General features: G+C 42.2%; 1 protein-coding gene across 1 annotated transcript; it reads left to right on the top strand.

The window, feature by feature from the left end:
- The first annotated feature begins 524 nt into the window (after nucleotides 1–524).
- LOC118838976 (selenoprotein N-like) lies at nucleotides 525–21,036 on the top strand. Its single transcript, XM_036746358.1, has 12 exons — nucleotides 525–710; nucleotides 1,125–1,236; nucleotides 1,636–1,784; nucleotides 4,089–4,304; nucleotides 5,051–5,175; nucleotides 7,513–7,650; nucleotides 8,726–8,801; nucleotides 18,221–18,409; nucleotides 19,249–19,354; nucleotides 19,577–19,689; nucleotides 19,796–19,894; nucleotides 20,869–21,036. Exons 1-12 carry the CDS (start codon nucleotides 525–527, stop codon nucleotides 21,034–21,036), a joined length of 1,677 nt encoding a protein of 558 aa, XP_036602253.1.
- The last annotated feature ends 666 nt before the right edge of the window (nucleotides 21,037–21,702 follow it).

The raw sequence follows: 21,702 nt of genomic DNA on the forward strand, positions 1-21,702 counted from the left end.
AGCTTGCAAGCAAGAGACCAAAAGGAGACCAGGCTCCTGCCCTCAGCACATGCTTGGGTCAGTGGGGAAGAGGTAGAAGTGTCTGGATGCCCACGTTCCTACTGCCTCCTTACTCCTCACCTGGGAGTCCACGATAACCACGAGACATCTCTTCCTCCTGGAGACAATGGCTCACGCCAGCACTTCTGGACCTTTTCTTTTTGAACCAGAGCAGAAGATGGTGCTTCTGTCTTCTTCAACTGTCAGTCTCTAGTACGGACTCCCCTCCTTCCCAAACTGTCAGTCAGCCTCAAGCCCCGCCCCTAAGATGCCAGTCACCACCAGTTGTCAATCACTTCATTCCTGCCCCGCCCCCTCGAACTGTCAATCTGTCCCCGGCCCCGCCCCTTACCTAGTTAACACTCCCTCAGTCGCCGGCCCAAGCCCTCTGCAGCTGTCTGTCAGCCTCAGGCCCCGCCCCCGGCCGTTGGTGGGCGGTTGGAGCAGGGAGCTCTGAGGAGGAGCCGGAGCCGCGGCCTCCTATCATGGACATTCCCAGGAGTCGTGGGCCCAGCGAGCCCCGCCCACCCCCGCAGCCTCCGGGCCCCCCACCCCGCCGCGCCCACCGCCCCCAGGACCTGGCGCTGCTCGTGGCCCTGCTGGGGGCGCTGCTGACCGCCGCCGCCTGGTGCTACGTGGGCTCCAGGGAGGCCCAGGCCGAGGCGCGGAGGGTCAGGCCCGGCCTGGGGGGCGGGGGGCGGGGTTAGTGGGAGGCGGGGGCGGGGTAGGAGGGGACGCTCCCCAGCCCCGCCCAGCACCGCCCCCAGCTTCGCCCCGCCCCATCCAGATTCGCTCCGCCCTGCCCCGCCCTATCCCATCCCCAGACTGTGGAATGGGGGAGTTGAGAAGGGCTATCTCTAGTTGAACTTGCTGCTGTCCACGTATCCCAGGAGGACGTAGGTCCACCGTCCCTGAGCGGCTCTGCTTCCTGACTGTCCAGCGGCTAGACACAAGTCCCCCCCGGGTCCCTTGCTGGTGGAGTGCCTGTGACCCAGTCGGGATGTCATTCCGAGGTCCTTGGGAATTGCAGGATAGGGGCCGGGGCGGCCTGAGCCCCTCTCACCTGCGCCCTTGCTCCAAAACAGGAGGCAGCCCGGACACCTTGGAAGACCATGTTCTTCTTTTCCGCTTTGGACGTGAATAGGGACATGTACATCAGCCCTGAGGAGTTCAAGCCCATTGCTGAGATGCTGAGAGGTAGTGGCAGAGCTGGGGTGGAAGCAAATGAAAGGCCAGGACTAGACCCAGAGACCCAGGTTTACTGATCCCCAATCTAGTGCTCTTTCCAAGACTGCTTCTCTCTCTCTCTCTCTCTCTCTCTCTCTCTCTCTCTCTCTCTCTCTCTCTCTCTCTCTCTCTCTCCCTCCCTCCCTCCCTCCCTCCTCCCTCCCTCTCTCCCCACCTCTCCCAGATATCAATCAATCATGATTCCTCCCTAGGATGAAAGATAAGGAATTAGAAATTCTTTGTCATCTACTACCAGATGACAGATGTTTTCCTGAGAAACTGAGGGGCAGCGATTTGCACAAGTCCATACAGTACCTACCTCCCCCACCCCAAAAGCAAACAGATTACTAAGATATTTATGTCCTATAGTGGTAAAGCCTATCACTGACTTCAAGAAGGCCAAGAAGTTGATGAAGGAGGAGAGTTCCTCTCTCAAAGAGGAGATGCTGACTATAGTAGCTCGATTCCAGCCGCTGCTACTAAATACCATGACAAACAGTAAAAATGGTTTCAAAGAGGTGAGTGGGGGGAGGGGTGTTGGGGGATACTGGCTAGAAAAATTAGCAAAGGTGAAAGGTGAGAATTAGGGCCCGAGAAGCACTGGCTGAAGAGCCAGACTGGGCACTGTGGGACACACAGATTGTCCTCAGCTAGGGCAGACCTGATCTCACATAGAATGCTTTCTTGTGCTTCTTGACCAGAAGAGTGTGGACAAGGAGTGCCTCTTGTGTTCAGACCTCTGCTATCCTAAATTAGGGACAATTAACTTGCAAGCAAAAAACCAGAAAGAGACCAAGCTCCTTTCCTCAGCACAGGGAGCTCCAACCATGCTTTAATCAGTGGGGAAGAGGTAGAGAGAAATGTCTGGAGGCCCCCAAACCAGGGGTCATGGATCAGCCAGATACCTGTGTAAATAGCTGAGCCAAGATGGGATGGGACATTGTCACATACTCTAGCAATGTTTCAATTGTTCCAAATATTTCTGGACTCTTCTTTAGGAAGAATCTTTAAAACCAGTTTAAAAATCACAAAAGAAAATATATTTTGTTACTTCATGATCATACCAAGTTTTTTGACCAAAAAAATCATCTGACTTCTTCACCAGACTTGGCTTCCACTGATTTGGGGTGTTTCTCCAAAAATCAAATCCACCATAGAAAAAAGAAAAATTTTGCTCTAAAATCCAAAGTGGAAAAGGCAGAACAAAGACAGCAGAAGGAAATGCCTTTCTCTTTGGAAATGTGAGGGATGAAGAGGGTGGGACTCTACTGTTTTAGGTCTGGGTTGAGATATTGACTATAAACAGCAGACATTTCACCTTCTGCTCCAGACTCTATGACAAGAAGAGGAAGGCAGACCTATAATGTGTCCTATCTCGAGACTCAATCCATCGTTAGGGGTTAATGGAAAGAGTATTGGGTTTGGAGTCAGCAGACTCAAGTTTGAATCCAGGGGGAGGGATCAGCTGTTTAGGCCAAGACTGATGCAGGGCTATTGTGGCTAACAAGAGCCAGCAAACTAAGATTGAGGCTGACCTTGGGACTGGTTTTCCTCTTGTTGGCCTGGTGCTCCCTGATCCTGGGGTCCTCTGTGGTTTAGGATTAGAAAATACTTTCTCTGTTGACATACTCTTGGCTGGCAGTTTGTGTACCTTCAAATCATCCCAGAAACTCCACTTGGCCAAACTGCAGAGGAGTTTAGGAACTATATGGTAATACTAGGAGGTTCTGTTCTGGTTGCCATGTGCACCAATTTGGAGCAAGACTGAAAGGGGCCAGGTCTAGCCTGCCCTACTTCCTTTGTTCAATATTGCTGCCTTTTTTGAACAAAACTGATGGTCTTCTTATAGATATTAATAATAGTTGCAAAGTATATAGCACTTTAAGGCTTACAGAGCACATTATATATCAAGTCAATAAAGCATTTATTAAGCACCTACTTTGTGCCAGGCCCTCTGCTAAGTGCTACAGATACAGAGAAAAGCTCCCCAACCCCCCAAAAAAGAAACCACACCTTGCTCTCAAGGCACTCCCAGTCCATCTGGGAAGAAAACATATAAACAATTAGGTACAAACAAAATACTGACAGGATAAATTGAAGATAATCTTGGAGGGAGGGCCCTAGGATGAAAGAGGACTAGGGAGGCCATGCAGAAGGAGGAACTTTAGCTGAGTCTTGAAGGAAGCCAGGGGGTAGAGAGGAGGAGGGAGAGAGTTCTAGGCATGAGGGATAACCCAGAGTAGGAAGATCGTGTGTTCCAGGAATAGGAAGGGAGTCAGTGACACTGGATCTTAGCTTATGTGCAAGAGAGTAAGGTGCAAGAAGACTGGAAGGGAGGAAGGAGACAAGTTATGAAGAGTTTCAAAAGCCAAACAACAAATCATATATTTGATCCTGGAGGTAACAGGGAGATGCTGAGGTTTAAATGGGGAGAGGGGCACAATGGGGGGGGGGGGTGGACACCACAGTGACGTGGTCAGATCTGCTCTTTAGGAATGTGCATTTGACAGCTGGATGAGGATGTACTAGAGTGGGAGAGACGAAGCAGGGAGACCACCCAAGGCAGTGGTCCAGACATGAAGTGATATGGGTTGTACCCTCATTTGCTCAAATGGCATCAGTGCCAGAGGGTATCAGATGTCTCAAACTAGCTAAACAAGAAAAAGGTGAGATCTCCTCTAGCCCTTCATTTCCTTTGCTGTGGATCTATGCTCTGGAGAAGATAAGTGTTCCCGTACCTCTTTTCAGTATAATTTCCTCAAAGGTCTGACCTCAACTGGATCCTGGTTCACTATCTTTTGCCTGCTGCCCTTTCCCTCCAGATTTCTGACATCATCCTATCTGGGCTAAAAAGCTGGACAGCCCCTGCATCGTCATCCAGCGTATTTTCTGTCAGCCAGTTCAAAGCCTTCTTGCCCCCAAGAAATGATATGGAGTTGGGTGAGCCCTGGTGGATCATTCCAGACATAATGATTAATAAGACAAGTGTATACCTCTCTAACAACCGCTTCTATCCACCACCTCCCAAAGGCAAGGAGGTAAGGAAGGAACCTTAGACTCTGCCCAGTGTTTCACTTTCCCTATAGCCAGGAAATCAAATTTGGAGGAGTTAGGCTGAATTAGATTGGATTGCGTCCAACTTGGAGGAAGAAGTTAAGGAGTGAGGCTTGAAATAATCCAATTCCATTCAGCCCACCTTCCAAAAATTCTAATTCTCCAGCTACAAACCACATGTCCCAACCCATTTTGAACCTCTTTCCCTAGATCATCAAGGACCACCACCTCATCTTTTTGCCTCAAGTTTGATCTAATGATTCAGTGCTAACTTCTCCCTAGCCTTGAACTAATAGACCAGATATGAGTCCTTCTTGACTTAGATGCTCATCCTATTACTCAGGCCTAATATTACCCATTTACTGTCCTATTACCCATTTACTATCCTAGGATCAAACTCCAGGAATTGACTTAGCGTGGCTTAGCATCAGAAGACTAGTCTCCCTCCTTCCCCACTGCCAGTAGCTTCCCCTGAGTTCAGTTCTTCAACAGTTCTCAGGGATTTGGTGCCTTCTAGGCTTCAAATAGTTTCCCCAGCTGAGGGATCAAGGGAAGAAAGAAATAAGAAATATCAAAGTCTTTCAAGATAGTTTTTCCTCAATACACTGGAAAGTGGGAAGGGGAAACAAATTCCTCACCACCTAGTCCAAATGTGTCATTGTGACCACTTCCTCTTGTCAAACCCAGGAAGAGAAGAGGTCCAAGCAAGCTAGGCTTTTACCTCCCACAGGTCATCATCCACAGACTGTTGAGCATGTTCCACCCAAGGCCCTTTGTGAAGACCCGCTTTGGGCCCCAGGGCACAGTGGCCTGCCTCACTGCCATCAGTGACTCCTACTACACCGTGGCTTTCAGGTGAGCATATCCTACCTCTGGCTTTCCTGGACAAGAAAGGAGAAAAGAGGCAACACTGTGGCATTGTGGGACAGGGAATCAGAATGGTTGGTTATAGGATGCAAAGCAGCTATTAACTTCAGTTATCATAGATTGATTGTCCCTTTTGGAGATCATCCAGACCTCTTCAACAGGCATTAAGGCCAGGCACTGTACTAAATGCAGGCATTACAAATTCAAAAATGAAATAGTCCTTTACCTCAAGAATCTTATATCCTACTGGGGGCAAGGGAGGCAGGAAAAAACCTGTTAAATAAGCAAATGGAAATACCTTTTGTAGAAAGTAGCACTTGAACTATCTCTTTTAAAAAAATTGGATTGATATTTTTAACGTGACCAAAACTTCTCCCAGTTTCCCTCCCCATCCTTTCCAGAGAGCCATCCCCTGTAACAAATATTTTTAAAGAAGAAAAAAGAGAAAGAAAAGAATCAGCAAAACTGGTCAATACATCTAAAAAGTCTGAAAATATGTACAACATACCACACCTGTGGATCTCCCACGACTGCAGAGGAGTGGGGTAGGGGTGTCATCTCATATCCCTTCTTTGTAGCTTATATTTTTAAATGAGCTTGTAGTTCCATCGGATGAAGGTGAGGAGGGAAAGAATTCCAGTTATAAAATACGGCTTAAACAAGAGACTAGATATAAAAGATAGAACGTAGTTTACTCGCGATGTCAATGAAGTTACTTTGGTTATGGTATAGACTAGTATATGAGGCTAAGTAATGTATACTCAGCCTAAAAAGGCTTTAAATGCCAAATGGAAACATCACAGTATTTTATCCTGGAAACAGTGGTCACTGAGGCAGCTTCTTGACCGCAACAGTGACGTGATCAGACCTGTGCCTCACAAATATCAATCGAGTAGCTGTGTGAAGGATGGAGGCAGGGAGACCAATGTGGCTAGTGCAGTGGTGCAAGCGAGAGGTGAGGAAGGCTCTAGCTGAGCTAATGGCTATGTGCGTGGAGGAGAGGAGATGGAGATATTAGTGATTATGTGAAAATAATACTGACAGTGCTCAGAAATTAGCTGGATTTCAGGGGGGGAGGGGAGGTATGATGAAGAGTCAAGGATGACAGCCAGGTGTTTCAAACCTTTGGAGGGTGGTTCCCTCAACAGCAGTAGGAAAGTTTGGAGAAGAGATGGGTTCAGGAGAAAAGATGATACTAAGCCCTTCTTTGGACATGTTAAGTTTGAGATGCCTATGGAACACCCAGGTAGAAATATCTAGTAAGAAGACGGTTATAAGGAATTGGAACTCATTTGAAAGATTCAAGAGTCATTTGCATAGAGATGGTCATTGAGAGTTGATGAGATAAGAAAGAGATGGAACATATGAAAAAAAAAGAGAGGGTCCAGAAAAGAAGCCTGGGGTGCACTCACACCTGAGGGATGAGATGTGGACATGGACAGTGATCTTACAAAGGAAACTGAGGAGAAGCAGGTGGTCAGACCAACATAATGGTGTCACAAAAAACTAGGAAGGAAAAGAATATCCAGGAGGAAGGAGTGGGTTTAGATGGTTTAGAGAGGTCAGGAAGAATGAAAAGTCACTAGATTTACCAATAAGTGGGCCATTGGTGACCTTGGAGAAAGTAGTTTTGGTCAATCAGCCAGCAGAATCTTCTTCCTTTTGCTGCTCATATGACCTTAGAGAGGCTGAAGCTGATAGAGGTTGAGGGAGTTCAAGAAAGCCTAGGAACTGTCTTTTTTGCCCTTTTGAGAGACTGAGTGGGTGTCATTGGCCCTGAGGAAGTCTGGGGTTATGTGTTACAACACTCACTGGCCTGACCCCTGCTGCCTGAAAGCCAAGTATGTTCCAAAGTGGATTGGGTCATCTAGGTGCTTCATGAGTTGACATGTTCAATGCCTTCTTCCTACCAGCAGGTGGAGATACCTCCCTGCGTGCTCTCTCGCGCTCTCTCTCCCCCTCCCTCTCCCTTTCTCTTTCTCCTTACACCCCACCCTCCCCATCTCATTTCCCATTTCCACACAGCGCCTTTCCTCCTCCTTGCTCCATTAGATTCTCCCTCCTTTTACATCCTTCCCACTCTAGCTCTTCAGGTCTCTCTACTCCACTCTTCTGCTGCTGCTGCCTTACTAGAGTCTTCCCGAATGCTGGCTGAAGCCCAGGGGTCACAGGATCAGAGATTTAGAGTCATGGAGCTGAAGTTCAATCCACTTATTTTACAGATGAAGAAACTGAGGCTTAGAGGATTCTTGCAAGTGTTATATTCCCATCCTTCCACCTGAGATAAGCACTTCTTGCTCATTTCTCTTTCTCTACTGGCTACAGGATCCATGCAGAATTCCAACTCAACCAACCACTCCACTACCCTTTCTGGTTCTGTCCAAGCCAGTTCACTGGACACATCATCCTCTCCAAAGATAGCAGCCATGTCCAAGAGTTCAAGCTCTTTGTACCCAATGAAAGGTAGGATCTTGTGGTATTGAAAGCATGGAAGAGAGGGCCCCATTTAGTGGAGTTTGGGGCTCTGGCTTATGGCCTGGGGAGCAACTGTTGTCAATGTTCCCTTTCACTTCCCCTTTTTCCTGTCCCCAGAGCCAGTCTCCTGGAGGGTAAAGAAGAGACCAGTAGATTGAGGGGAGGCCACAGTGTTTACAATGCCAGATAGACAACTTACATTACTTTGGGACTCCAGGGTGGAAAAGCACAGGGCTGCTTGGCAGCAACGGCCAAGATCAGGAACCATGAAGCTGGAAGGCCTAAAACATCTCCTACTCTGTATTCAGAGATTGTTTGAGAACAGGAAAGATGCCCTTTAGTCTGCTAGATCCAATCCCAAATCTGTAAACTCTAAGGGATTCCCACACTCAGACCTCAACTTCAGAAAATCTAGATGGAAGAACAGATAGCATGTAAGCTTCTCAGGGATAAGAAACTCTATTTTAGCTCAAAACCATATGTATACACCTTTCCCTGCTCATTGTCAGGATAACGAGGGGACACAGCTCAGCCCCTGGTTTTGTTCTAGTCTGGCCTTTGAATCTCCCTCTTCCTTCCTATTAAAGGAGCATTTCTTTCTTTACACATGCTCATACTGTGGCCTTCCCCTCTACTCTCTGGTATTCCCTTCCCACACTTTTAAATGTCTCCATTCTTAGTGCTTCTTTAACCCCCACAGCTATTCCCCAGCTAACAGTATTTTCCTAGATGTCACCTTCAACTCTTTCCCCATTCAGAATTGTCAGGAACAAGTTGGTATGGAAGTTAGTATGGAGTTAGCATGGAAGAGTGGGAAGAAGAGCCCCCCCACCACCACAACTACTTGGTGGGGCCAGGGAAATGCCATCCCTTCTCCCCACTAGACTAGATTGTCCTCAAAGCCACCACCACTCACTCTGCCCTGCCTCCCGCCACAACTATTTTTGCACCAAATGAAAATATTTCTAATTACAGCTCTGACCCCACTAAGTGAGTGAATTAGGCCTACCACTGCCCTATCCTCAGTATACAACCCTTTCCAACATACCATTTCTCCCATCAGGTCTCTGAATGTGGGTATGCAGTGGTTGTATGGGCCATTGAGGAATCCAAATGTGGACCTTGGTTATCTCCCTCAGGTATGTCTGACTCTATCCTTATATCTTTCACTTGGAGCCAGGCCTAACTATAGTTTTCCCACTGGTCTCCTACCGTTATATTCCCATCCTAATTCCTAGGAGGGTTCCTCTGATTATAGTACCCCAGGCCTAGTATGACCAGGACAGGAGGGTGAAGCATCCACTACCATCTTTCCACTTATGGATGCAAAGTGATGACAAGCTCCGTAAGCTTACCCTGTGTAAGGGCACCTGAATATTTACTAGGAAGCCCTCAATTTCTACAACTGTTAATTGGGAATAATAGTGACACTTCCTTTTTAGTGCTATTGAGGCCTAAACAAAACCAACACATGGAAAGCACTTTGCAAACCTTATAGTGCAATATAAATCTCATATGTTATTAATAACAACAATCAGTACTTTTTAGGTGGGATGTTTATTATCACTGTAAGCCTTCAACAAGAGAGCTGAATCTCTCATTGGCTCAATTATAATGAGATGTACTCGTGTCCAGGGTATCAAAGATGGTATCTCTCCCTGAAGAAGTGGGATAAGAGTTGCTAATATTCATTCACCATCTGACAAGTACAAAGCACTTCACACAGATTGCTTCATTTCACCTCACAAAAGCTCTGTCAGGCAGATGCTGCAAAAATATATCCTCATTTTACTGATGAGAACACTGAGGCTCCTCAGAAAGGTTGAGAGACTTGCCAAAGGACAGTTTGCAAATGACAAAGACAGGACATGTGCCCAGGACTTCTTTGGACTTTCCACACACGACCCATGGTGGTCTCTGTTCTACCAATGAGCCAAGCTGTCTCTGACTTGGGGGAATCCTAGTGTCTCTGGTAGAGAGGCTTTGGAGGCAGCATGAAATGGAGTGGAAAGAGCCCCGTCCTTGGAGTCCAAAGGTTTGAGTTGGGTTTGTGTCCTAGCTCTGTGGCCCAAGAGTTTTTTGATCTCTGACAATTCCCTTGACCTCTCTCTGGATCTTAGGTCCCAAACTGCTCAAATGCCAGGTTTGGACTAGGTGATCCCAATAAGTCTTAGCTACTCAATGTCTGAGACAGGGTTCATATTCAGGTCTTCCTGACTCCAACTCCAGGACCTTATCCTTCATACTTGCTAGCTGCCTAAAAAGTGCTGGGAGTTTGGGACACAAAGGGGATATAACATATGAACAAATAAGTGAATGCTAGGATAGAAACAACATGCAGCATGCAATCATTTATTACTTTAGGTTCCACTATCCCATGTCTCAGAAATAAGTCTTCAAATGATCTGAGAAATAAGAGCTACATGTTCTCTTAACCTTTGGATAGTGACCACATACATTGACATCACTCTGTTTTAACTTGCCTGCGTGGTAACTGCCACAACTCAGACCTTGGCCTTTTTGCCCCTTCCCTGCCTTCTTCCCAGGGGCTTAGTGAAAAGAGCTCTGGAGGGCTTTGGAACAAAAGGAGTTAGAAGTCCTGGTTTTGAATTGCCTGTTTGCCGTGTGAATTTAGGCAAGTCACAACCTAAGTTTCTTGTTTCCTCATCTGTTAAAAGAGGGGAAATGTTAAATCCAACCTAGTAAGTTTTTGTGGGTCAAATGAGATAATGCAAAACATTTTGCAAACCTTACTGCAGTATGTAAAATGTCCACATTGTTATTCTACCCTCAAAGTCCTCTTCTGATCATGGCATAGAGGGGACCTGTGCTTCCTAAGGCTGTCAACAGAGTACAGGCTCTGGCAAATCTTACTAGGAAAACTTCAGGTCTAGGCAGGATGACAGACTGGCTATTGTCCGAGGGCTGACCTAGCCAACTTTAGAAATGTTCATCTCTAGATTTCAGGGAGTAACCACATTCATGAAATCAGAAACCTTTAAAGTCTTGAAAACTTTTTTGATTTTTATTTTCAGTTCCAAATTCTCTTCCTCCCCTCCCCTTCTTTCACCCATTGAAAAAGCAAGAAAAACAAAAACTCATTACAAATATATTTAGTCATGCAAAGCAAATTCCCACATTAGCCATGTTCCTAAAAAATAACAATGATAAAGAGAATATGCTTTGGTCTGTGTTCTGAGTCTATCAGCTCTCCATCTCAAGGTGGATTGCATATTTCATCACAAGTCTTTTGGAATTGTGGTTAATCATTGGGCTGATCAGAATTCATGAGTCTTTCAAAGTTGTCTCTACAATATTATTGTTACTATATTATTTTGTTTTCCCATTTCTGTTCTCTTCACTTTGTTTCAGTTCATGAAATTCTTCTTAGATTTTTCTGAACACATCCCTTTTATAGTTTCTTACAGCATATTCACATACTATAACTTGTTCAGCTATTCCCCAAATAATGGGCATCACCTCAGTTTCTAATTCTTTGACTACTACAAAAAGAGCTGCTTATAAATATCCTTGTACATATGGGGTACTTTCTCATTTTCTTTTATTTCTTTGAGGTATAGACCTTATAGAGGACTTACTAGGTCGAAGGGTATACACAGTCTACTAGCTTTTTGGCATATTCCAAATTGCTTATCAGAATGGTTGGACTAGTTCATGACACTACTAACAATGCATTAGTGTACCTGCTTTCCCACACCACCCCCCGCCAGGATTTATCATTTTGTTGTTTTTTAATCTTAGCCAGTCCTATTGGTGTAAAGTGGTACCTCACAGTTGTTTTAATTTGCATTTACTTATTAGTTCTTTAGAGCAGTTTTTCCAATGACTATTGATTGCTTGGATTTTTAACTCTGAAAACTGCCTATGCCGATCATATGACCATTTATCAACTAGGGAATGGCTCTTTTCTTTTTAAATGTATTTCAGTTCCAAATATATATATATATATATATATATACATATATACATATATATATATATATATATCTTGGAAATGAGACATTTTTCAGAGAAATTTTCTTAAAATATTATTTCCAGTTTCCTTGCTTTTCTTCTAATTGTAGCTATGTTGGTTTTGTTTGTGCAAATTCTACATAATCAAAATTATCTATTTTATCTCCAGTGAACTCCTTCTCTATCTCTTGTTCGATCATGAACTCTTCCCCTATCCATAGACCCGATAGGTAATTTTTTCCAGATCCACTAATTTGTTTGTGATGTTACCTTTTGTAAGTAATGTACCCATTTGGAGTTTATCTTACAGTTTGAGATATTAGAAACTCTCCAAAATTATACCTAGTTTCTGCCATACTACTTTTTCAGATTTCCCAACCATTTTGTTGAATATCTTGGATCTTTGGACTTATCAAAGGCTAGGTTAATGAGTTCATTTGCTTCTGAAAATTCTGTAATCAGTTATCGACCTCTCTATTTCTTACCCACTACCAAATTGTTAAGATGGTTGCAACTTTGTAGTATAGTTTGAGATCTGGTACTGCTACACACACTTCCTTCTCCTTATTCTTTTTTCACTGATTCCCTTGATATTCTTGACCTTTTGTTCCTCCAGATGAATTTTATTGTTATGTTTTTCAAGCTCTGTAAAGTAATACTTTGGTAGTTAGATTGGTAAGGGACTCAATAAATTGATTTAGTAGTACTATCATTTTTATTATACTATCACAGCCTTCTGTTGCTGTTCATTCAGTCATGTCTGACTCTTCATTAACCCATGGACCATAGCACATGAGACCCTTCTGTCCTCTACTATCTTCCAAAGTCTGTCCAAGATCGTGTTTTTTGCTTCCATGACTATCCATCTCATCCTCTGCCTTTGCTTTCTTCTTTTGCCTTCAATCTTTCCCAACATCAAGGTCTTTTCCGAGTCCTGTCTTCTCATTATGTGGCCATTATTTAACCTTCAGCTTCAGTATTTGTCCTTCCAAAGAATATTCTGAATAAATTCTTTAAGTATGAGCTGATCTGATCTCCTTGCTATCCAAGGGACTCTCAAAAGTCTTCTCTAGCATCATCGATTAAGCAGTGTTCAGCTTTCCTTATAGTCCAACTATCACAGACATAGACTAGAAAAACCATAACTTTGAATATATGGAACTTTATTAGCAAGGTAATGTCCCTGCTTTTTAGTATGCTGTCCAAATTTGATCTGTATATAGTTCCCTCAGGAGACAAGTAAGATGATCTGGTAGCCCCATCACTTTGAGGACTTGCCTTTTTTGTCTTTTATCATTCCCATTTTTGCATTGAAGTTCCTTAACATCTCTAATTTTCTTGAAGAGATTTCTTGTCTTTCCCATTCTGTTGTTTTCTTCTACTTGTTTGCATTGCCCATTTAAGAAAGCCTTCTTATCTCTCCTTGCTATTCTCTGGAATTCTGCATTCAGTTGGGTATATCCTTTGTTTTCTCCTTTACCTTTCAATTTCCTTCTTTTCTCAGGTATTTGTAAAGCCTCATCAGACAGCCATTTTGCTTTCTTGCTCTTCTTTCTCTTTGGAATGTTTTTTGTTGCTGCCTCTTATACAATGTTGTGAACCTCTGTCCACAGTCCTTCAGGAACTCTATTAGAGCTAATCCCTTCAATCTATTCATCGCCTCCACTTCATATTCTTAAGTTATGCTATTTAGACCATACCTATACAGCCTAATGGTTTTCCCTACTTTCTTCAGTTTAAGTCTGAATTTTTCAATAAGAAGCTCACGATCTGAGCTACAGTCAGCTCCAGATCTTGTTTTAATTGCCTGTATAGAGCTGCTCCACCTTTGGCTGCAAAGTATATAGTCAGTCTGATTTCTATACTGACCATCTGGTGTTGTCCATGTGTAGAGTCGCCTTTTGGGTTGTTGAAAAAGAATGTTTGCTATTACCAGCAAGTTTTCTTAACAAAACTCTATTAGTCACTGCCCTGCTTCGTTTTGTACTCTGAGGCCAAACTTGCCTGTTATTCAAATTCTCTTTTGATTTCCTACTTTAGCATTCCATTCCCCTATGATGAATGTGACATCTTTTTAGTATTATTTCTAGAAGATGTAGGTTTTCATAGAATTGATCAAATTTGGACTCTTCAGCATCAGTGATTGGAGCATAGATCCATATTACTGTAATGTTTTTGCTTTGGATTAGAAAAGATATCATTTTCTCATGTTTGAGATGATAACTCAATAATGCTTTTCTTGCCCTTTTATTAACTGTGAGGGATATTCTACTTCTTATTAGGGATTCTTGACCACAGTAGTTTATGTAATGATCACCTGAATTAAATTCACCCATTCCATCATCTCCTGTTTGACCACATTCAGTTTACCTTGGTTCTATCCAAGGTTTCTTCCAGGTTCCTATGCAGTATAAGATCCTTACAGCATCATACTTTCCTCTCATCACCAGGCACATCCACAGCTGAGCTTCCTTTCAGCTTTGGCCTGGCTACTTTGTTCTTTCTGCAGCTACTCACAGTTGTCCTCTGCTCATCCCTAGTAGTGTATTGGACACCTGAGAGGCTCATCTTCGGGTGTTGTATCTTTTATCATTTTAATACTATCCATCGGGTTTTCTTGGCAAAGATACTGGAGTGGTTTTCCATTTCCTTCTCCAGTGGCTCATCTTTTGGCAGAACGCTCCATTATGACCTGTCCATCCTGGGCAACCCTGCATAACATAGCTTATAGTTTCATTGAGCTACTGCCACAACAAAGCAGTGATCCAGGGAGGGGTAGCTTGGCCTATTCGTGAGCAATTATTATTTTTCCAATTATTTTGATATCTTTATTTGTGTAAAAAGTATTTTGTAATTGTATTTGTGTAATTGTTATGTATGTCTTGGTAGGTAGACTCCCCAGTATTTTATCTTGTCCATAATTATTTTAAATGAAATTTCTTTTTCTAGCTCTTCCTGCTTGATTTTGTTGGTAATACACAGAAATGCTAATGATTGCATGGGTTAATTTTATATTCTGCAACTTTGCTGAAGTTGTTAATTGTTTCATTTAGTTTTTTAGTTGACTCTCTGGGATTCTCTAAGCCAACCATCATATATCACCTGCAAAACATTGTCATTTTGTTTCCTTATTGTCTGTGATTATTCCTTCAATTTCTTTTTCTTTTCCTAACTCTACAGCTAGCCTTTTTAGTAAAATAGTGAAGAGTAGTGGTAATAATGGTCATCCTTGCTTTACTCCTGATCTTCTAAGCTTTGAGCTTATCCCCACTACAGATAATACTTCCTCTTGACTTTAGATAATACTTATTTTAAGAAAAGTTCCGTGCATTTCTATACTTTCTAGTGTTTTAATAGGAATAGGTATTGTATTTTATTAAAAGCTTTTTCTACATTTATTGAATCATATAGTCATCTGATTTTTGTAGTTTTTTGTTATTAACATGATCAATTATGCTTATAGTTTTCCTGGTATTGAACTAGCCCTGCATTCTCTCTCTCTCTCTCTCTCTCTCTCTCTCTCTCTATATATATATATATATATATATATATATATATATATATATATATATATATATATATATATATATATGTGTGTGTGTGTGTGTGTGTGTGTATATATGTCCAACTTGGTCATGGTGTATGATTTTTATGATATTTTGCTATAATCAAACATTTTAGTTAAAATGTTTATATCAATATTCATTAGGGAAATCTATAGTTTTCTTTCTCTGTTTTCACCATCCCTGATTTAGGTCCTGAGACCGTATTTTTGTCATAGAAGGTATGTGATAGGCCTCCTTCTTTACCTATTTTTAAAACAGTTTATATAGTATCAGAATTAGTTGTTCTTTATATGTTTGGTAGAATTCACTTATAAATCCATCTGATGCTGAATAGTTTTTCTTTGATAGTTTATTTATGACTCAGTTAATTTACTTTTCTAAGCTAGGGTTGTTTAAGTATTCTATTTCCTCTTCTGTTACTTTGGGCAATTTATATTTTTGTAAATATTCATCCATTTAATTTATATTGTCAATTTTATTGGCATGTAACTGGGCAAAATAGCTGCTAATAATTGCTTTTATTTCTCCTTCATTGGTTATGAGTTCACCTTTTTCATTTTTGATACTAGTAATTTAGTTTTCTTCTTTCTTTTTTTAAATCAAATTAACCAATGGCTTATCTATTTTATTGATTATTTTTTAACTAGTACCTAATTTTACTTATTAGTTCAATGGTTTTTGTACTTTCAATCTTATAATCTCTCCTTTGATTTTCAGGATTTCTATTTTGGTATTTATTTGGGGTGGTTGTTGTTTTTCTAGGGCATACCTAATTCATTGATCTACTCTTTCTCTCTTTTATTGATTTAAGAATTTAAAAATATACATTGACCCCTAAGTACTACTTTGGCTACATCCTACAAATTCTGGTATGTTATCTAATTGTTGTCATTATCTTTAATAAGGTTTTTTCTCTGATTTCTCTTTCAGCTCACACATTCTTTAGGATTAAGTTCTTTAGTTTCCATTTAATCTATGCTTCAAAGGTCCTTTATTCAATATAACTTAATATTTCTGCTTTTCTGAATTTGCAAGGGTTTTATACCCTAATAATACATGCTCAATTTTTGTGAAGGTGGTGTGTGCAGCTGAGAATCAGGCATATTCAATTTCTATTCCCATTCAATATTTTCCTGAGGTCTATTGTATGTAACTTTTCTAAAATTCTATTCATCTTCTTAACTTCTTTCTTACTTTTTGTATTAGATTTATGTGAGAGAGATGATAAAGATAAATTGAGGTCTTCCATTACCATACTTTTACTGTATTTTGTCCTCCTGTAACTCATGTAACATTCCTTTGAGAATTTACATGATATGCTGTTTGTTGTGTACATGTTTAGTATCTATAGTAATTAATTGTTTATGGTACCTTTTAGCAAAATGTAACTTCCCTATTTATGTCTTTTAATTAGGTCTATTTTTGCTTTTCTTTATCTGAGATCATGAATACTACCCCCACTTTTTTACTTCAGCTGAAGAATAATAGATTCTGCTCCAGTACCTTACTTTAACTTTGTGTATATTTTTCTGTTTCAATTGTTTATTGTAAACAACATTGTCACTGTACCCTCTGGTACCTATTGTGTATAAAAGAATGTACATGCAGTGAGATGTAAGGATGGTTTGGGTTTTCATAGGTGAAGAAGTTGAGAGATAATGAGCCAAAGTGGGAATGAACATGACCTTGGCATGGGACCATGAAGATAGGGCCTGGTATAGATGGATTGTGAACAGTAGGAGATACACTAGATAAGTTAGGCAGAATTGTCAGATTCTGGTTTTTACATCCATTCTGCTATCCTCTTCATTTTAGGAGTAAGTTCATCCCCTTAACATTCATAGTAATGACTGCTGTGTATTTTCCTCCATTCTATTCTCTTATACTTATCCTCCTCCTTTTAACTGTCCCCTCTTCGAGTCTCTTTTGCTTCAAACTACTACTTCCCTTAATCTCTTTTCCCTCATATTCCCTTCCCCTTTTTTAACCTCTTTCCCTCCTACTTCACTGTAGCTTAAGAAGAATTTCTAAACCCAACTGTATGTGTATTTCTATTCTTCCCTACTTGAACGAGTCCAGATAAAAGTGAGGTTCAAGTGTTGAATGCTACACCCACTACTCATCTTACCCATTCTTCTTCTCCCTTCCCCTTCTCCTAGTGTATTCCTCTTCACCATCCTTCCATTCTTCTTTTGAGATTGCACAAACATAACAGAACCACACCTGGGCTTCTAATTAGACTCCCACTAAGATTAAACTATTAAAAAAATAAGTTGCATGACTATTGTGTTTGTCCCACTCAGCCACTCTTTGTTCATGTTGCTCCATTCCCAGGGGCATAACACAAGATTTTCTTTTCTCATAAACTCCCAAGAGAAGCACGTATAGTTTATAATCAATCTCTCCCCTATCCCCTGCTAACATCTAGTGGATAAATCATCTGTGGACTTTTCACAAATGTTGTGAAGAGAGGACCTATACCCTAACTCCATTTTCTGAGAGTACAAGCAAATGTAACCACCCTTAATATCCCCCTGTAAACCCAAAGCCAGCAAAATATAGACTTCAAAAGACCCTTCCTGAAAAGGGATTCTTCAGCAACTTCCTCTGAGGACTGAGACCTCAATAAGAATGGAGCTTGATAGGAGCTAAAGAGCAGAAACCTGAAATACTTCCTACCTTCCTACCTCCTACCACTGCTGATGCATTCGAAGGTTGCAGTCCTTTTTTCAGGAAAATGCCAGTCCAAGCCCACCATCCTCTAGTAGAGTAGATAGGTTTGCAACTGAACCATCTGTATCCCTTCCCTCTTAAAACAAGCAATCACACATATTTGCAAACTGACTAATATAGAGTGCTATTCTGTACCTTTAGAATTGAGTTTTTCCCTGGACCAAAAGGGTAAATTTTGGAAAGCTGTGTTTTCTATACATATGCTCCTCACGTGCCTAAGGACTGGTCCATAATCCAAACACTTCCTTGGGATGGCTAAGCTGTCACTGTCCTTTCTTTCCCAGATGGAGCTGGAGGCCTCTGGCCCTTCAGTGCCATCGGTGATCCAGGATGAGAAGAACAATGAAACTGACAGCTGTCTGCCCTCAGAGGAGGCTGTCCAGTTTGAAATCGAGGATGTTCTGTGGCAGCAGGAGCTGAGCAAGGAGGAAGCTGTCCAGCAGCTGGAGAGGGCTATGTATGCCTTCAAGAAGGTGAAGGGTTTTAAAGAGGGTAATTAGCTATAGCTCCCAAGGCTGACCTCTCCAGATTTTGGTGCTCCCAGGCTAGAAGAAAGTAGTTCATGGAAAGAGGGAACATTGTTACGGAAGGAATTGTTCAGTATGGGAAGTTGAGGTCCTTATGGTTCAGTCCAATCCAACAAACATTTTTGAGTGTCTACTATATGGAAGGCGTTGTGCTAGGTATTGGAGATCAAAAGACAAAAATGAAGCAATCCCTGCCCTCAAGAAGCTTACATTCACTGGGAGATACAACATGTTCACAGATAAGTAAATACAAGATAACTTGAGAAGGGAGAGAGCATTGACCACTGGAGGGTCCAGGGAAGATGCCACAGAGGAGATGACACTTGAGGTGAGCCACAAAGATTCCCAGAGATAGAGATGATGGAACAATGCCTTTGGGCTTGAAGGATAACTTATACAGTTGGACAGAGGCAGAAGACAATGCTGAGTTCAGGCTATAGCAATGAAACTGAAAATAAAAGGTTGTGATATGAATTAAAGACAGAGAGATTGGAACCAGACTGTGGAAGGCCTTAAATAACAGACCCAGAAATTCATATTGTTTCTCCCACCACGCAATCTGACCATGGCAGGAGTTCATAATGACTTATTTGCCTTTCAGAGCTCTGCAGGGTGGCTGGCAGCTTCCCCAGGGAAGGGAGTGGAGACCTAGCTAAACATGCAGAGTCCTTGTGATATGAAGGGTGGTTTTTGCCTCACCTTGCCCTCCCTGCTGCCAACCACCACTCCCCATCCCTTTGTCCAAAGGGACTTCAGCTTCTCTCTCTATGTTGGCTGTCCCCCAGGTCCAATACTTACCTTTCACCAAAGCTTTTGACAGAGCTAGAGCTGAAAACAAGCTGGTACACTCAGTCATTCTATGGGGAGCCCTAGATGACCAGTCTTGCTGAGGTGAGGAATCTGGCCAGTCCCTGGTAGAGTTAGGGGTGAGGGAAGGTCTCATACCAGACTCCCTGGATGGAGGTATGGGGAATTCAGTGGTCCCAATGAGAAGCAGGGCAAGTAAGAGGAATCTATGAGGGGACCCAAAAGGGAGACAAAACTGTCCCCTAATAGACCACTGTTATTTCAAGCCATTTCCCCTAAATAACATCCTACTTTCCCCTTGAATAGGTTCAGGGCACACTCTTCGGGAGATTGTCCTGAAAAATTCATCAGTCCTCACCCTCCTCAGTGAGAAATTCATCAGCACTTGGTCCCTTTTGGGGGACCTAGAAGTGATACTGGTAAAGAGAATGGGAAAGAGTTGGGGTTCTGGGAGAATATTCTGGAGGTGCTCCAAGTCCAAGAACTGGGATAACGGGCCCCTCTCCAACTGTGACTTCCTCTCAGAATGAAGAGAATGAATTCTATAAGAAGCTGGCTAAGCTGCAATTGGAGAAATACAAGTTCCCTGTGGAATCACTGGTCTGCCTGCCCAATGGAACAGTGGTTTGTGCCTCACCCCAAGCCACCTTCCCCTATACTCTGCTGTCCCCCAGGGAGAATTTGCTCTGGTCCCCATTGTGTATAGAAGAATATGCATGCAGTGAGATGTAAGGATGGTTAGAGTTTTCATAGGTGAAGAAGTTAAGGGATAATGAGCCAAAGTGGGAATGCATATGACCTCAGTATGGGCCCATGAAGATAGGGCCTGGTACAGATGGATTGTGAACAGTAGGAGATACACTAGACAAGTGAGGCGGGATCATAGTGAAGGATCCATTTTATAGTTCTTTAAAGTATGCAAAGTGCATTAGGGAACAGATGCTCGAGAGAGATTAAGTGAATTATCCCAATAACAATGCTAATTGATATGTGTTAGAGAGGAGGCTGAAAACCGCATCTTTAGAGTGAATTCAGCACTTTACACTCCACTACATCAAGAAAAGGAGGTCAGATATATAGTGATGCCATGGAGGTATTTGAGCAGGGGGAAAACCTGATGACAGATGTGTTTTAGGGAAATTACTCTGGCGTATATGCACTATTACTGAATGAGGAAAAACTAGAAGAAATGGACACTTTTCCCTGAGCTCTGGACAACAGCTCTCAATTCTTTCCCATCCCATTGGTCAGGAACAGTCAAAAGCATGGAACTGAATTAATCTGCCTCAGAGCAGCTGACAAACTAAGCGTTGTAGTGCTGTCAAAGTGGTGTCATTATACCTAATATTCTCATTCTCTCTCTCTCTCTCTCTCTCTCTCTCTCTCTCTCATATATATATATATATATATATATATATATATATATATATATATATATATATATATATATGTGTGTGTGTGTGTGTGTGTGTATATATATATACATATACATATATACATATATATATATACATATATATCCCTCTCCCTCTCTCTCCCTCTCCCTCTCTTCCTTCCTCTTTTCCTCCCCACCTCCCCACCTATGGCCCTTCTCCCAGGTCAACAACATCCATGCTAATGACTTCTTGTTCAAGACTCCCCCAGGACATCAGGAGAATGAAAAAGTCTTAGCTATATACTCCCCTATGTCCTTCAAATCTCCAGAGATCTATGAAGAATTCCTGAGAGAGGGACTACTCAGAGCCCAGGCCTTTCTCCAGCCCTAAGGCCCCTGTGAGGATCCGGGACTAAGCAAATTCTGTACTCAAAGCAAGCTTCCCCCAATCCCTAGATCTGACATTGCCTACCCCCTAAAACAAGGAGTGTGGATGTGACCCTAAAGTCAAAGTGGTCCTTAGTACATTTCAAGCTCATTAATTGCCATCTCTCTACTAAGAAGCAGCTGATGTCACTCACTTTGAAAATCCCAATAATGACCAAAGATTCCATGTTTCAGTCTCTCTTCTGCAATTCCAGGGCCCTGATGTTAGTGCCTAAATGTGGCAGAGTTCCTTCTGGCCATATGACACAGGGTTACTGTAGCCCCAAAGAAACTCCCTGAGAGCTTAGAAGCCATCAGTGGCTTCTTAAGAGAGCATCAAACTAAAATGTCTTTTGCTTCTTGGTGATAACTTTGATTCTCTGTCCTCCCTCTGGGCCATCTCTAATCAATCCATCCCAGAGACAGTGACCAAGACCAGTGTATATCCACAACCTCATTATGTATGTGTAAAAGGTTCTTAATTTTATTTAATATTTCACACAGTTTGGAGATATTTTTGACAGCTCCACTGAGTAGGAGAAAGAGATTCTGTTCCCTCCCAGCAACTGTGCCTTATGATGGCTGGATCTTAAATCCCAGATGGATCGAGCTTGATGTCTTCACAGTCTCA

This window comes from Trichosurus vulpecula, chromosome 2, assembly GCF_011100635.1.
Source record: "Trichosurus vulpecula isolate mTriVul1 chromosome 2, mTriVul1.pri, whole genome shotgun sequence".
NCBI classification, from domain to species: Eukaryota; Metazoa; Chordata; class Mammalia; order Diprotodontia; family Phalangeridae; genus Trichosurus; species Trichosurus vulpecula.